The sequence below is a fragment of the Mustelus asterias genome, chromosome 7 (genome assembly GCF_964213995.1).
Source record: "Mustelus asterias chromosome 7, sMusAst1.hap1.1, whole genome shotgun sequence".
NCBI classification, from domain to species: domain Eukaryota; kingdom Metazoa; phylum Chordata; class Chondrichthyes; order Carcharhiniformes; family Triakidae; genus Mustelus; species Mustelus asterias.
This window is the reverse complement of record NC_135807.1, coordinates 97400455-97417911: the sequence shown is the minus strand read 5'-3', so window position 1 is coordinate 97417911 and position 17457 is coordinate 97400455. Positions and strand designations below refer to the sequence as shown.

Below are 17457 nucleotides of genomic sequence, written 5' to 3'. Positions count from 1 at the left end.
TTCTATTGAAAATTGTTAGAAGGAAGGGCCTGTATTTATATTGCACCCGTCATGACTTCATGATGTCTCAAAAGTGTTTTCACTTGCTTTAAGTGTATTCACTGTTACATTGTAGGAAATGTAGCAACCAATTTATGCACTGCAATATTCTGTAAACAACAGTAAGGTAATTGACCTGATCATTTGCATTCAAATTTGGTTGAGGAATAAATTTGAACAGTGGGAGAGCTCCACGAATCATCTTTGAATGGCGCCAAGGAACCTCTTATGTTCACCTGAGGGGGAGATTTCATTTGTAAGACAGTTTGTTATAGCAGAAAATATACTTGCTTGGGTGTCAAATAGTCTCTCCGCTTCCCTTCCTTTGTGTTGACTAAACCTGTTCTAACATTTTAATTGTGATTCTGGGAACAGAACATGCAGCAGTTGGCTCCTGTCATTGATACCCTTAAATTTATATACCATAGTTCAGCACATTCAGATCCAACTCAGTGGACAAAACAGCAGAAACACTGAGATCCAGTTCACAAATGCCGCGGTTCCAGATTATGGATTAAACTATCAACATGAGTAGTTAAAATACATCAAATCCAAACTCGTACTGCAGTAAGTAGTTGCATAAATTTTATTTTCTCTTGTTAGTGAATTGAATACCAATCATAATATATTATTTTATCTGATCTCTTTAACAGTTGAAAGTCCCAATTTTGTTTGTAGCTATTTTTGAATGGTTTCTTCACGTTTAATCACAGCTTGTAACTCTCTTACCTGTTCTATATTGAGGCTTCATAGGGTTAAGTGTCAGCTTTGGCTCCGAGTGAAAGCGCTCACCTCTGAGTCAAAAGGTTGTACGTTCAAGCCTCACTAAAAGAACTGAGCACAGAATCTTAATTGACACACTTCACTGCAGTACTAAAGCGATGCTACACTGTTATAAGTGCATTTTCTTGGATGAGGCATTAAACCTTGCCTGGAGGTAAATATTAAAATTTCATGAAACTAATCATGGAAAGCAGGAAGTTCTCAGTGTCAAATTAACTTTTATTTTCTCAACCAGAACCACCAAAACCAAATTTACTAATCACTTACCTCCTACATAGGAGCTAGCTTTTTTTAATTAGCCTATTTTGTAAACAATACAGCAGTGATTATACTTCAAAAACTTAATACATTGTCATGGAATGCCATGAGGATCTGAAATCATGCTATATAATTGCAATTATTGGTGTTTCTTTTCTATTAAGTAAATTCCCAATGTCTAGTTAAGTAATCTTCCAGATAAATTTAAATTTTGAATGTTACTTTTTAAATTCCATTTACATTTCTCAATCTCAGCAGCAGTTCTAACATACACAGCTGTATACATCTTTGGTGGCTCTGCAGAACTTGTCGGAAATCTATTGTACTATAAGATCACACCAGTTATTTCCTTGACTTTGTCTTTGGGGGTTGATGAGAAGGAGGGCATTGTTCATACAGTCACTCTCCTTCAGATACTGTGTATTTTTTTCTTACTGTAGTCACTTCCAAAGCAGATTTTCCATGGGGACGCAACATTTGCAAAAGAATCAATTACCTATTTGTTAGCAAGGCAAGCTTTACAAATGACCCATTAGCTGATTGATTACTCTGGCCTCTGTTGGGTATCTGAGCAATGGAAGCTGGTGTGATGGATGCTGAGGGCTTTGCCAAAAAGTCTGTATTTATGAAAAGCTCTCCTCATGGCTAGGAATATTCCTAATTGAAAAGCTGACAAATCCATGCTTAAGGGTATTTTGTCTGTATTTTGCAGCCTAAGTTTAGGGTTTGACTGTCAAGTCTCTTATATTGCACGAGTTATATATTTTGCAACACGATTTATCTACTATCAAATCAACTTTAGTTTGAATGTATCTTGCATATCTCCTGCTGGAGGAAGCAGGTATTATGTATAATATTTTATAATATATTTATATCCCTTTGTCATTCATTATGAAATGGGGAAATTACTGTTTTACAGCAATAGATATGTTACAGGAAGCAGATGTGACACTTGAAGGCAGTGTGTGTTATACATAGACCTCTAGAAAATTACTGCACATCATGTTCCTCATGGTTTTATAAGTGCAATGAAAGAAAAGCTGCCCCAATATTCTACCAATGTGACTATCAATGCTACAAATACTGACTCATGTGCCAGGAGCCTTGACTTATTGAGGGCTGAGCAACTTTATTATCAGAATAGAGAAAAACATAGCAAGAGCCAGAGAGAGAGTCTCTGACCAAACAGGATATCAGGGGGAATGAAAGTGGGGGAATGAAAGTGGCGGAATGTGCTGGTAAGTACTTCGCAAAACATAGCAAGGGACAGCAGTGGACATAGCCAGAGATGTAGCCAGGTGCAGGACAAGAAGGAGTAAGGCTGGCTTTCATTTTTGATCTGCCAAAGCTGAAGAGTTTTATCAGAGCTTTGTAGGGAATAGTGAGAGGAAACAAGAGGATCCAGATATTTTCTATATATTAATTCATTAAAGTGAATTGGTTACACGGGCAGGGGGAATTGAAATGTTCATAGACAGCAGATACACGTGAAGGTGCAATAGTGCCACCTACTGTCCATCAGTCTGCATTGCTTTATTGAAAGAAACAAAAAATGTATTTCCATACCTTTTCATGACTTCAGGGTGTCTCAAGGTCAATTAAGCATTTCTCAAATGTAGTCATTGTTGTAATGTAGGGAAATGTTTCAGATCTGTACCAGTTATCAGACTTGTAAGTATGTGTGTTACAGTTCACACAGGGAGACAAGAGTTGTGGTATCAAGCATTTTTACATGCATATTGTATTCTGGAGTTATGATCAGTGGTGGTAGAGACGCTTAACTTTCTTTCCATCTCATGGCTGACCAGGAATCTCTCCCATTGTTAATGCCAGCCATTGGCATGTGTTGGCAGGATTTTCAGGCTGCGAATTAACCTGTTTGGCTGTGTTATGAATGCATCTTTCTTACCCTTCAAGTCTCGGGTGGGACTCAAACCCAGAGCTTCTGATTCAGAAACTGGTACATTACCCACTAAACCCAAGACCTTTGTTATCAGACTTAACTGCTATGAAATAAACATACATCTTACTAAGGTTAGAAAAAATTGTGCAGCTGAAGGGAAGAGGGTGGTAATGTGAAAACCAACCAATGCATCAGTCACAGCAGTGGAGCTGGTGTTAAATAACCTTAACTACTCAAAAGATAATGAATGGTATAATGCATTATGGCTGAGACAATATAGATACATAGAACAAAGGAATTTTCAAATTCTAAGGGAATGGAAGAGAGACCAAGAAATCTGGCAAATTTAAAAAAGGTATTTTGATTTGCTGCTTATTTACCCTCTGCTCCGTTGGTAGGGAAGTGCAGGGATGAAGTGGGAATTTATTGGAATGCTTCGATCATGTTTTCTAATGTTCTACATAGATCATGTTGAATACCAGCTACTTTTATTTTGATGCTTCATATTATAGTTAATACATTCTTTAAAAAAAAGTTTCAAAAAAATGTTGTTCCTGCATGAGAAGTAGAAATTTAAAATTGTAACTAAATATAATATGTATAATATGTGCATGGAGTTGTTATTCGAGAGGACAATGAGTGAGCCAAAGTGGGCTTGTAATTTCTTGAATGTATTTTTTCTAGCATAGTGGTTTAATTGGCCACCACTCTCAACCAGTGTAAAATACAAACACAGATGTAAAAAGTGCCACCATTGAAATTAGTTCACCATTTTCCTTACTCAGTCTAAAGATGATGGGGTGAGGAAAAGGCTGTTTTTTTTATATTGGTGGGCTATCATCTCAAGGAGGAAGTTTTCCTCTGTGTGGCACTGGACAGATAACCCACTCTAGGAAGCCTGTCAGTAACTGCTCCATAAGGAGACCATTTGCTGCCTGAGGAAGTATCTCATTCAAACCTTTTCATAGTCAGTTCAGTGTTTCACTGGAGTGCCATGCGTAAACATTTGCACTACATACGATACAATGTGCTGTGCCCTTCTCTCACATCCCCAGTAAGGATCTGATCTTGCAGTTGTTTCAGCTCATGCCCGCTAGGAATCTAATCTAATATGTGAATTAATAGAAATGATAGTATAAAGAATGCTGAAAATCTCAATTTCTCTTTTCTTCCTCTCTCCAAACTCTGGTGTCTTCACCATGTACTTGGATTGGAATTTCAATTTGAACAAAAGATGCAGGGAGCCGCTGTAATTAGCTGATTGACTCTGTATTAATTTGGATAGTTTGGTCTTTTCAACTGATTTGAAATTCCACTGAATGTTTCAGAGTTGCATCCTAAAAGCATAGAATATCGATGAAATTGCGACAGAAACACAACTAAATAAAACATTGTTTTGTGCACAAAAAATGCAGATTAGTAACGGTATGGGCATTTATGTGAGAAACAGAAAATTTTGAGGGTGGAGTTTGAAAGAATTTAACAAAGAATAGAAAAGACTTCAGAACACATGACGGACCATGATAGCGTTGTAACCAATCAAAAATGATATTTAATAGTTTTCATCTCGACGGGAGTGCAACATGCAATTTTAATGAGAATTTAAGATTGGTTCGTTATTTTTAATCTCATTTTCTATTTTAACTCTAATTCTGGAGCAAAATCCAAACCTATGGTGGTGGTGATGATAGAATCCTCACAGTTGAAGATCATGAGGAGGCTTGTCTCTGTGATAGTTGGCATGATCATGATGACTGAAGAGGCAATTCTTGATCTATAGATTATTGAGTAGTTGGGGCACAGAATTTCTTGGATTGGAGAGGGGCTGGTTTAATCAGACTCTTTCTGTTTGCACCTCTCTTCAATAGTCTTGAATCTATTTGTTTTGAACTTGTAGGTTGCTTTCCATGTTGAGTGCCACCTATTTCTGTCAATATTCCCACACGCTTGTCCTCTATTGAGTCAGTCTGGGGAATTAATAATGGAAAGTAAGGAAATGCTGGATGAATTGAGCAGCTTTTTTATTCTTTCATGGGATGTTGGTATCGCTGGCTGGGCCAGCATTTATTGCCCATCCCTAATGTCCCTTGAGCATTTAAAATTCAGCCACATTGCTGTAGATCTGGAGTCACATGTAGGCCAGACCAGGCAACACAGGCAGATTTCCTTCCCTAAAGGACATTAGTGAATCAGATGGGTTTTTACAACAATCGACTGGTTTCATGGTCATCAGTAGATTTTTAATTCCAGATTTTTATTGAATTCAAATTTTGCCATCCACCGTAATGGGATTCAAACCTGGGCCCCCAGAGCCTCTGGATTACTAGTCCAGTGACAATACCACCACCACCTCCCCTATTTTACATATTACTTCACTGCAGAGAATACCAATACCATGCCAAAAATAATTTAAATTAAGAAGTAAAAGGGAGGAACTTAAAATAATTACAATGACCAGTGAAAGTATACTGAGAAAATTATTAGAACTAAAAGCTGCCAAGTCCCCACATCCCAGTGGACTTCATCCTAGGGTCTTAAAAGAAGTGGCTGCAGGGTTGGATGATGCATTGGTTTTAATTTTCCAAAATTCCATGGATTCTGGAAAGGTCCCATCAGACTGGAAAATAGCAAATGTAACTTGTCTATGCAAGTAAGGAGGAAGACAGAGTAGGAAGCTACAGACCAATTAGTTTAACATTTGCCAAAGGGAAAATGCTGGAATCTATTGTAAAAAAGATTACAGCAGGGCAATTAGAAAATCTCAACGCAATCAGAGTCAACATGGTTTTGAGAAAGAGAGCTCATGTTTGACTAATTTATTAGAATTCATAGAGTCATAGAGGTTTGCAGCATGGTAACAGGCCCTTCAGCCCAACTTGTCCATGCCGCCTTTTTTGTTTAACCACGAAGCTAGTCCCAATTGCTTGCGTTTGGCCCACATCTCTCTATACCCATCTTACCCAAGTAACTGTCCAAATGCTTTTTAAAAGACAAAATTGTACCTGCCTCTATTACTACCTCTGGCAGCTTATTCCAGACACTCACCACCCTCTGTGTGAAAAAATTGCCCCTCTGGACCCTTTTGTATCTCTCCCCTCTCACCTTAAACCTATGCCCTCTAGTTTTAGACTCCCCTATATTTGGGAACAGATGTTGACTATCTACCTTATCTGTGCTCCTCATTATTTTATAGACCTCTAAGATCATCCCTAAGCCTCCTACGCTCCAGGGAAAAAAGTCCCAGTCTATCCAGCCTCTCCTTATAACTCGAACCATCAAGTCCCAGTAGCATCCTAGTAAATCTTTTCTGCACTCTTTCTAGTTTAATAATCTTTCTCTAATAGGTTGACCAGAACTGTACACAGTATTCCAATTGTGACCGTACCAATGTCTTGTACAACTTCAACAAGATGTCCTAACTCCTGTATTCAATGTTCTAACCAATGAAACAAAGCTTGCCGAATGCCTTTTTCACCATTCTGTCCATCTGTGACTCCACTTTCAAGGAGCGATGAACCTGTACTCCTTGATCTCTTTGTTCTATAACTCTCCCCAATGCCCTAGCATTAACTGAGTAAGTCCTGCCCTTGTTCGATCTACCAAAATGCATCACCTTGCATTTATCTAAATTAAACTCCATCTGCCATTCATCAGTTCACTGGCCCAATTGACCAAGATCCTTTTGCAATCCTAGATAACCACCTTCACTGTCCACCTATGGCATCTTGAGAATGTAACAGGAGGGTTGATAAAGGAGAATCTGGATGTTGTGTACTTAAATTTTCAGGAGACATTGGTGCCACCCCAAAGGTTACTACACAAAATAAGAGTCCATGGTGTATGGAATAGCACATTAGTATGGATGGAAGATTGGTTAGCTAATAAGAAACAGCGAATAGACATAAATGGGTCATTTTCAGGTTTGCAGGATGTAATGAGTGTAGAGCCACAGGGATCAGTGCTGGTCCCTCAATTGTTAACACACTACATCAAAGACTTGGATGTAGGGACTGAATGCATAGTTGCTAAATTTGATGATGACACAAAGATAAGTAGTAGAGTAAACTGAAGAGGATATAAGGAGTCTGTAAAAGAATATAAATAGGTTAAATGAGTGGACAAAACATTGGCAGATGGAATATAATGTGGGAAAATGTGAACCTGTCCACTTTGGCATGAAATGGAAAAGCAGTAAAGTACATAAATGGGGAGAGATTGCAGATCTTGGTTCAGAAGGATTGGGTGTCTTGGTACGTGAATCACAAAAAGCTTGGTATGGAGGTACAGCAAGTGATTAGGAGGGCAAATAGAATGTTGTTGTTTAATGCAAGGGGAATGGAATATAAAAGTAGGCATGTTTTCCTACAGTTGTACAGAACATTAGTGAGATCATATATATTGTTTACAGTTCATATAGAAAGGACATAATTGCATTTAGAAGCAGTTAAGAGGAGGCTCACGCAAATAACTGCTGGATGAGGAAAGGTTGGGCCTCTATCCTTTGAAGTTCAGAAGAATGATGGGTGATTTTATTGAAACATATAAGATCCTGAGGGACCTTGACAGGGAGGGTGCTGAAAGGCTGTTTTGCCTTGTGGATGAATCTTAAGTTTGTTTATTAATGTTACAAGGCTTACATTAACACTGCAATGAAGTTACTGTGAAAATTCCCTTGTCGCCACACTTCAGCACCTGTTCAGGCACACGGAGAATTTAGCATGGCCAATGCACCTAGCCAGCATGTCTTTCAGACTGTGGGAGGAAAGCGAAGCACCAGAGGAAACCCACACAGACACTGGGAGAATGTGCAGACTCTGCACAGACAGTGACCCAAGCTGGGAATCGAACCTGGATCGCTGGTACGGTGAGGCAGCAGTACTAACGATTATGCCACCATGAACTCAGGGACACAGTTTTAAAATTATGGGTTGTCCAGTTAAGGTGATGATGAGCAGAATTTTTGTTTCTCTCCAAGGGATGTTTGTCCGTGGAATGCTGTTTCCCAGAGAGCAGTGGAGGCAAGGTCATTGAATATTTTTAAGGCAGAGGTAGATAGATTCTTGACTAACGAGGGAATCAATGGGTATCAGGGCTAGGCAAGAAAGTGAATTTGAGGCCTTAATCAGATAAGCGATGATCTTATCGAATGGTGGAGCAGGCTCGAGGGGCCAAATAGCCTACTTCTAATTCGTATGATCACCCCTTGAATAGTATCAGCCAGAGAGAGCTAACTTTTCAATTGGTCTTTGAAGGGTTTGTAAGATGCACTTCAGTCCCATTAATGGTGTACAGTTCAACATAAATCACTGCTGTTGACATTCTGGGATACTCCATACGTGACCCGTGTGCTTCAGCAATCACATTTGTTTTCTGTACAGAACTCATGATTCTGACTCATAAGAGGGGGCGATGACAATCACTCTGTATATTTGAGTTTGTGTGGAGATACTGTGATGACATTTGACAAGGAAGTAGTACAGTAAGGAAAATTTGTAACTTCTTTAAAATGTCTAAGGAATCTAATTTTTGAAGAATGTTCAAAAAGGGAGAGTTTGCATCAGTAGTAAAGGGTTCAATTGTAATTTGGTTGGATAATAAATACTGGTCCATGTGGACTTTGACAACCGTTGACCTGGCAGCAGTGCCAACAGGAAGGAAGTTAAAATACAAAAATGCCGTGTGGCCAGACATAAAGAAGATAAACAAAGAAGCTACTGTTCTAAAGAGAAAACAGCTTCAGCAGAGGGGAGAACAGAAAAGGCACATTTTCAAGCAGCGGGATTAACGAAATAGGACAGAATTGAAGACCTGTGGTATAGCTTGTAAAATGGCAGATCTGAGTGTGATATTGCAGTCCCTATATTGAGTGAATGATTTCGTCCAAAATATTGAGAGACTTGAGCTAAACAACAAATGGACTCAGCATTGTACAAAGCTGTAACTATCTCCCTCACGAACTTAATTGTAACTGTTTATATATATGAATGAGTGAGCATATTCAGATGAGGCCAACAGATTACCTTTACCAATGAAATATATTAATTTCTCTTGTGGTTAATTAGAATTGATACATTTTGTAATGTTTCTCTGTAGTTGCAATCCATTTATAGCTCTGGCCTTCCATCACTTCAATAGTACTTCAAATGTCAAGCGAAAACTGGCAGTTTGAGAGTCTTCCTGCACTGAACAATTCTGTTTGCTCAGAAAAATTCGGAAAATCTGAAGCTCTGGAAATCTTGTGACAAACCGCGACAAGCTGGCTATGCCTGATGACCTTTTACTTCAGATTTTATTTGTTTCGTTGGAAAGAGTTTATTTATAAAATGAGCAAATCAGAACTCACTTGAAAGAAGGGCATGAGGTTCCAATGGTGAATATACGAGTAGTATTTTAGTCCAGAAGTTTCTTAATTGCCACACAGGATATTGTTAATACTGAGAGAGCTAACATGAACTTCTTCATTGACAGGCCAGTTCATCTCATGATGTGCACTCAAATTCAACTGGCAACATTATTAATCCATTTCCACAATGTATGGCAACAGTATACTATTCATGCCAAATCTAATTAACATAGTTGAGTTTCAAGTACCATCTAACAAAGCATCTATATTAAGAACCAGGCCACATTTTGTCATCTATTAGAATATCTTTGTCTTCTGGTTTCATACAATTACAATAAATTAACTAAATGGGACTATTGATTGATGTTGAGCAGTGCCATTTGTGTCCGCCTGCTTACCTGACATTGAGTGCTGGAAATGCAGAATATTTCTCCAATTAGATGTTACAAAGACTGAAGTCATTGGCTTTGGTGCCCACCGCACACTTCACTTCCTCTCCATTGATTCCATCCTTTTCCCTGGCAACTGTCCCTCAAACAACTGCGCAACCTCAAACAGACCATTGTCCGCAGCAAACTACCTAGCCTTCAGGAAAACAGTGACCACGGCACCACATAACCCTGCCACAGCAACCTCTGCAAGACGTGCCGGATCATCGACACGGATGCCATCATTTTACGCGAGAACACCATCCACCAGGTACACGGTACCTACTCTGGCAACTCAGCCAACGTTGTCTACCTGTTACGCTGCAGGAAAGGATGTCCCGAGGCATGGTACATTGGGGAAACCATGCAGACGCTACAACAACGGATGAATGAACACCGCTCGACAATCACCAGGCAAGACTGTTCTCTTCCTGTTGGGGAGCACTTCAGCGGTCACTGGCATTCAGCCTCTTTTCTCCGGGTAAGCGTTCTCCAAGGCAGCCTTCACGACACACGACAGCGCAGAGTCGCTGAGCAGAAACTGATAGCCAGGTTCCGCGCACATGAGGACGGCCTAAACCGGGATATTGGGTTCATGTCACATTATCTGTAACCGCCACAACCTGCCTGGATGTGCAAAATCTCACTAGCTGTCCTGTCTGGAGACAATACACATCTCTTTAACCTGTGCTTAATGCTCCCTCCACTCACATTGTCTGTACCTTTAAGACTTGATTAGTTGTAAAGACTCACATTCCAATCATTATTCATGTAAATTGAGTTTGTGTCTTTGTGCCCTGTCTGTGATCAGAACTCCCACCCACCTGACGAAGGGACAGCCTGTTCCGAAAGCTAGTGGCTTTTGCTACCAAATAAACCTGTTGGACTTTAACCTGGTGTTGTGAGACTTCTTACTGTGTTTACCCCAGTCCAAAGCCGGCATCTCCACTTCATAACTGTCTGAGGCTCAGACTGTTCGCAATCTTGGTGTAATATGTGACCCTGAGACACATCGCCATTAAGACCACCTATTTCCACCTCTAACACTGTTGAATGAAGCTTTACCTCCACCTCAGTTCTTCAGCTGAAACCATCATCCATGCCTTTGCTGTCTCCATGTGTCCAGACTTGACTATTCTAAAGCGCTCCAATTGGCCTTCACATTTAACCCTTTGTAAAATTGAGGGCATCCAATGTCTCCTAACTCACATTAAATCCCAGTCACCCATCACCCTTGTGCTTGTTGACCTACATTTGCTCTCAGGTAAGCCTTAATTTTAAAATTCTCCCCCCTGTTTTCAAGTCCTTCTATGACCTGCCCCTTCTCTAACTCTGGCTGAGAGGAGATTTGATCAAGATATTCAAAATCTTAAGGGTCCTGGACACAATAGATGGGAAGAAACTTCTCATTCATGAAACAGTTGAGAACGAGTGGTCACAGATTTAATATGATTGGTAGATAAGATCTGGAATGCATTGCCTATTTTTGGTGGATGCAGGTTTAATCAAAGCATTCAAAAGGGAATTAGACTGCTATCCGCAAAGGCTGAATGTGTAAGATTGTAGAAGTGAATTGCTTATTTGGAGAGCTGGTACAGATATGATGGGCCAAATGGCCACCTCTTGCACAATAAGTGATTCTGTGATAACACTAAATTTGGATAATTTTCTTCATATTATGTAATACTGTCTCATTAAAAAAAAACAATTTCACCCCCTTCTCAATTCTTCCCTTGCTTTATGCTATTGTTCACTTGTTAAAACAGCGAAGAGTTAAGGGTGATTTGATAGAAGTGTTTAAAATGATAAAAGAATGGAACAGGATAGATAGAAACAGACTTTCCAGTGATTAAGGGACCTGGGACAAGGGGACAGCACCAGAACCCTAATTTACAGAGGGTTGTGAAGCTATGCAATATAGTGATTGAAGCAGAGACTATGTCAACATTCAATAATTGGTTAGGTAGGGGATTGAAAGAAAGATGCAATAAAAGGAAACATGAACATTGGATTAGTGTTACTCATGTAGTATTACTCATATAGACATGGCCTGATTGGGCTGAACAGTTTATTTCCATCTTGTAATTTCAATATAAAATTTACACTTGGGGCAGAGGTGTTAACAGTCCTTTGGATCTCAACCCAGTGACCATTCCTCATGTGTAAGATTAGACCAAGTATCTGCATCCAGTTTGATTGTGAATGGTACTTGAACTGAGCCCAAATCATTCTGCACCTTTGTGGTAAGATTTTGTGTCTCAATTTGTTGTAAAACTGTGGTTCATTCTTCCTTTTTTAAAAAAAAGGTTACATTTCTGCTCAGTTGCACTGGTTTTTACGTCACAATTTGCAGGAAATTGTTTTAACTGGCACATATGGTTGTGGAAGTGCAAACTGCATTCAGCATAATCTTAAATCTCTGGTCCTTTGCACAAATGTTAAAAAAAACAGTTGACTTCGCCTACAAACTGGACAAACCTCCAAGATTAATAAACCATTATTGGGGGTTTCTGCTAATTGTTTGTTTGCAGGGCTTCGAGGAGGCTTTTAAAAAATTAAGTTGGCTCTTTTGGGTGCAAGGACCTTCGTAGAAATGTTACATTTTTTAAAATTAATAAGAAACTGCTGTACCCTAATAGCAAGAAATGGTTTATATCCTTTTAGTCATTTTAATAATTTAAAATCCTATTATTCTAAGGTGATAAATTGACGTCATGATTAAAAATATTTTTAATTTGTGACAAATTGATTTCAATGATAATCAAAATGCACCAAGGCCATATTATCTCAAATATAGTAAAGAATATTTTAAAAAACAGTCTTGAGTGGGGAAAAATGTAGTAAAATGCTGCTCACTTGTGTTACCTCAAAGCAGGTTTTACATTTCGCATTTTGCAAATGAGTTTGAGCAGAAACTTGGCAAAATAAAATCTAGAGTTACATTCAATATATGGCACAGAAATAGGCTATTTGGCCCAACCAGACCACACCAGTGTCTATACTGCTCTCACTTCCTCATCTATTCTTATCTAAATCTATCATCGTAACCCTCTATGCCCTTCTCCCTCATGTACTTGTCTAGCTTCCCCTTAAATGCATCCATACCATGTGTTTCAATCACTCCCTGTGGTAGCAAGTTCCACATTCTCACTACTCTTCAGATAAGGAAGTTTCTGAACTCCATATGCTCTTCCCTATAAGTGGTAACATTGAGGGCGATTCTCCCAAAAGTGCAGAATTGGTGGGAAAATTGTTCTAGATCACGACTGTTTTCTCAGTTCAACTTCACACTCAAATCTCCGCACTCTGTGCACTGCAGAGGTCACGAGCGTGAATCTCATTAAAAAACCAGGGGGGCGGGGCCTATTCGCGCCAGAGTCTGACAGTTCCAGAACTCTTCGCATGCGCAGTGGCTCCGATCTGTCAGTCTCCCCATTTGCTGACCAGCTCGATCGCTGGCCAGCCTGGGACCCCCGCAGTGCTGCCCCTCCAGACCTCCGCAGTGCTGCCCCTCCAGACCCCCACGGCACGATCGCAGTCCCAACACCAATTCCCGGGCCAGCCCTGACCCTGACCCCCCCCCCCCCTGCCCCGGAGCATCCTAATGTCCAGCCCCCCAGCAGTGGCGATCCCCCCTCACCCCCCTCACTCCGGCAGACCGTCCCCATCCCGATCGCTGGCTTCCCTCCAGCCCAGACCAATCGCCATGCAGAATGGCAGCAGATCCCCCCCACCCCACCGATTGTCTCCAGGCCCTGCCCACAATATGCCCCGCCCCTTGGCACTTCCCTGTGGGCATGGGCAATTTGCCCCTTGGGCAGTGCCGGGGGCACAGGCTGGCACTGCCAGGGGGCACCACCCTCTGCCACCTGACTCCCTGGGGGGGGCCCGATTGTCCCCCCTTTCATTCCAGCAGGGTCTCCCGCTAGTTCCTCGAACATGGGGAGCTACTCTAAACCCTGCCGAAATGAAGTACTCCTGGCGGGGTGGGAGATTCAATCGGGCCCGGCAAGTTCCCGATAATCGCGTGCTAAGCATATTTAAACTACATTTTTTAAAAAAAGATTCAAATAACTTGCCTGTCTTCCTGCCTGTTTTCAGCTTGGCCTGGACTCCGACTGTTCTCCGGCTCTGGGAGATGCGCATGCATTCGCGGCGCATGTGCAAATCCCAGAAAAAGGCCGGCGACACGCATCTCCCAACCCGACCCACCAGAAAAGTTGCAGGTCGCGATGGGAGAATCATCCCCATTTTTTCTGTGTCCACTCTCTCGAAAACTTTCCTAAATTTGAAGACCTTGATTAGGTCATCCCTCAGCTTTTTTATCAACGCTCAGTCTGCCAATCCTTTCCTGATATATATTTACCCACACATTTCTGATATGACCGTTGTAACCTGTTTCTTCACCTTCTCCAATGACTCTGTATGCTTTTTATTATTTGGCAACCAGAACTGCACACAGTCCTCTTAAGTGTGGTCTAACCAAGGTTCAATGCAGGTTTAGCACAACTTCCCTACTTTTCAATTCTATCCCTTCAGTAATAAAGACTAGTTTGTGTTTGTATAACCTTGCATAATTTTTAGTGATTAGTGTTTTTGTACTGAGATCCCTGTGTTCCTCTAGTCCATCTAGACTTGCACCTTTCATGTCGTTAGTAACCTGTCTATTCTTCTGACCAAAATGTACTAGTTCTCATTTCTTTGTGTTGAACTTCATTTCCTAATTATTGGCCAATTCTGCAACTTTATTCATGTTTTTCTTTAATTAGTTGTATTTCTTCCTCCTCAATATTGGCTCCACCCTTCTTCCCTCTCCCTCAGAATTTGGTGACATTCACAATGAATTTTCTATTCCAAAGTCCAAATCCTCGATGTAAAGTTCCAAAAACAAGTCCAATTGGTACCTGGATTGACAAGAGAACCTTGTGTACTCAGCATGGTAATATTTTGTAGATATCACACTGAGGAAAGCTCCCTTTTCCCAACCCATATCACCCATTTTATAAACAATAGTTTTTAGATACTGATGAGATGTAGGAAGTTGGACAATTTAGACTAAAATTGTGGAAAGTTACTTGCTGTTATCCCACACCAAACAATTGCTGTTGGTATTTATCTTCAACATCAGCATTTATCCTAATTTCAAGCACCCACCCTGCTAATATATCTGTTTATCATGCTTTTTCCTCATATGCTAATCCAAATATATTAAATGTTGAAATAGTCTCTACAGTGACTAAGTGCATTCCAATCTCATTGTGTATTTTTTTTTTTAAAACCCTCTCCTCTTCCTCACATTACCAGACTGCAGTCTGTTAAGTCATCTTAGGCATTTTCCTAACTTAGATCTTTCATGCACTTGATTAGTCCTCTTACTGATTTAGGGGAGCTCGAACAGAAATTCTGAATAATATTAATGCTGAAGAAGATACTCATGTGGAAAAGTATTTTCTTGAACATCTACCACTGGGAATAAAGTCCACATTCAATTAAGTGTGATCAGTTTATTCCATTGTCTGCAAAAGAACATTATTTCATAATGTATTATTGGAATAGTATTATTCACTTCATGGAACAAATTGCTGTTGCTCATTCTCAAGGTGTGTTTGTGATCAGGTTAATGGCTACTGCCCGTCCCTAATGCCCAGCAGTTTGGTAAAACTGAGTGCCTTGTCAGGCCAGTTCAGGCGCCAGTTAAGAATAATTTGCATTGATGTGAAACTGGAGTCATATAAGCCAGATACGTGTAAGAATTGCAGGCTTCCCTCCTAAAGGACTTTCGTGAACCAGTTGAATGACGATCCAACAGCTTCACATTGATATCAGCATTCCATTTACTGTTTTGAAATACAAATAAACTAAGTTCAGATTCTCAAACCACTTTAATGGGATTTGAAGATTGCCAATGATACTTTAGCACACAGATAACAGAATCTGCTAAAAAGTGTAGCACTAACTTGTCTCATTTTGAATACTGCAAAGTTGGACTTCAAGATGCAAATGTTTTACTTTTGTTAATACTTGGAAAGGATTCTATTGACCTATTCATGTTTTCTTTCTGTATCTGTCTTTAGTATGAGTGATCAGAACAGCTGTCTAATACAACTATGACATCTATTTTCATGACACATTGAGCAATTATATGTTGTGCTTTAATCACTGTATTTCAGAGCACTGTGAAGGTGAATCAAGTTAGCTTGGATGAAAGTGGAGAGCATATTGGGATTTGTTCAGAAGATGGCAAGGTAGGAACTGTAATGGCTTACCTTCCTGCATCTTTCCCGACAGTTAAATTCATGTAGCTTTTCCTACCTCTTCCATGATTCCCTGTTGCTGTTGATACATTTTTTCCCTGTTGCTGCATTTTTCCTTCTTTCCCTGCAGCCTTTCTGTACTTTTCCTTCCAAGTGCAAACTCATCAATAAATAGAAAATGTTTAAGGAAATGGTTTCATTTTGCAGTGTGTTCTAACTTGTATGTATGTATGTGTTTGGGGAATTATGATCAATGGGCTTGTTATAAGATTGAACCATTGAAGCATTTGGAAGGAAGAAACAATTTATAATTTTTAAACAACCACTTACTGACTATAGTTATCAGGAAACCAGGTGGTGCCAGTATATTTATAAATGCAGGATGAGATTTTTAAATCAAAGATTGAGAAATATTATTAGTAACTCATATAAAAGGGTGGCACAGTGGTTAGCTTCACAGCGCCAGGGACCCGGGTTCAATTCCGGCCTCGGGTCACTGTCTGTGTGGAGTTTGCACATTCTCCCCGTGTCTGCATGGGTTTCCTCCCACAGTCCAGAGATGTGCAGGTTAGGTTGATTGGCCATGCTGAATTGACCCTAGTGTCAGGTGGATTAGCAGGGTAAATATGTGGGGTTAAGGGAATAGGGCCTGGGTGGGATTGTGTTTGATGCAGACTTGATGGGCCGAATGGCCTCCTTCTGCACTGCAGGGATTCTATGATCTATGAAAATGCAACATATATTGGAAGTAAACTAAGGGTTTAAGGTGCAACAAACTGCAAATTTTGCGTTTAAGTACTTCCATGTATGAATGTGGAAATTTCCCTGGCAGGCATTTAAGGCAGCCATAAAGGTGTTTATTGTAAGTGTTTGCAGCTCATCAATGAATAATGGATAAAATAATAGAATCTATTCAGGCTGATGCACCTTCATATTAATAACTTAAATGATGGACAGGCAGCATGAATTTTAAAGAGAAAATCCAGTCAGACAAATCGCCTGAAGTCATTCCAGATCAAACACATCTCTAGTTTTCTCTATTTACTCTATTTTTTTCATGTGGATATTGCTGAAATGGCCAACAACTGTTGCCCATCCCCAATTGCCCTTAAACTTGCTAGTGACTTGCTAGGCCATTGCAGAGGGCAGTTAAGAATCAACCACATGGCTGTGGGTTTGGAGTCAAATGTAGGCCAGACCAAGTTAAAGATGGCAGATTTCCTTCCCTAAAGGACATTATTGTAAACCCCATCTGATTCACCAATCAGTGTTGGTTCTCATGGTCATCATCTCTGAGACTAGCTTTATTTTCCAGATTTATTGATTTGCTGTCATGGAGGAATTTGAATCCATGTTCCCAAATCATTAGCCTGAGCCCTGGATTACTAGTCCAATGATATTGCCACTACACCATCACCTTCCCTCAGATCTATACTTTGAATTTCTCCC

General features: G+C 40.1%; 1 protein-coding gene across 1 annotated transcript in view; it reads left to right on the top strand.

Moving 5' to 3' along the window:
• vps41 (VPS41 subunit of HOPS complex) overlaps positions 1-17457 on the top strand; it is a 169899-nt gene that overhangs the window by 54350 nt on the left and 98092 nt on the right. Inside the window, exon 5 of the mRNA XM_078216544.1 lies at positions 15925-15999. Coding sequence (XP_078072670.1) covers positions 15925-15999 — 75 coding nt within the window. The remainder of the gene's footprint in view (positions 1-15924; positions 16000-17457) is intronic.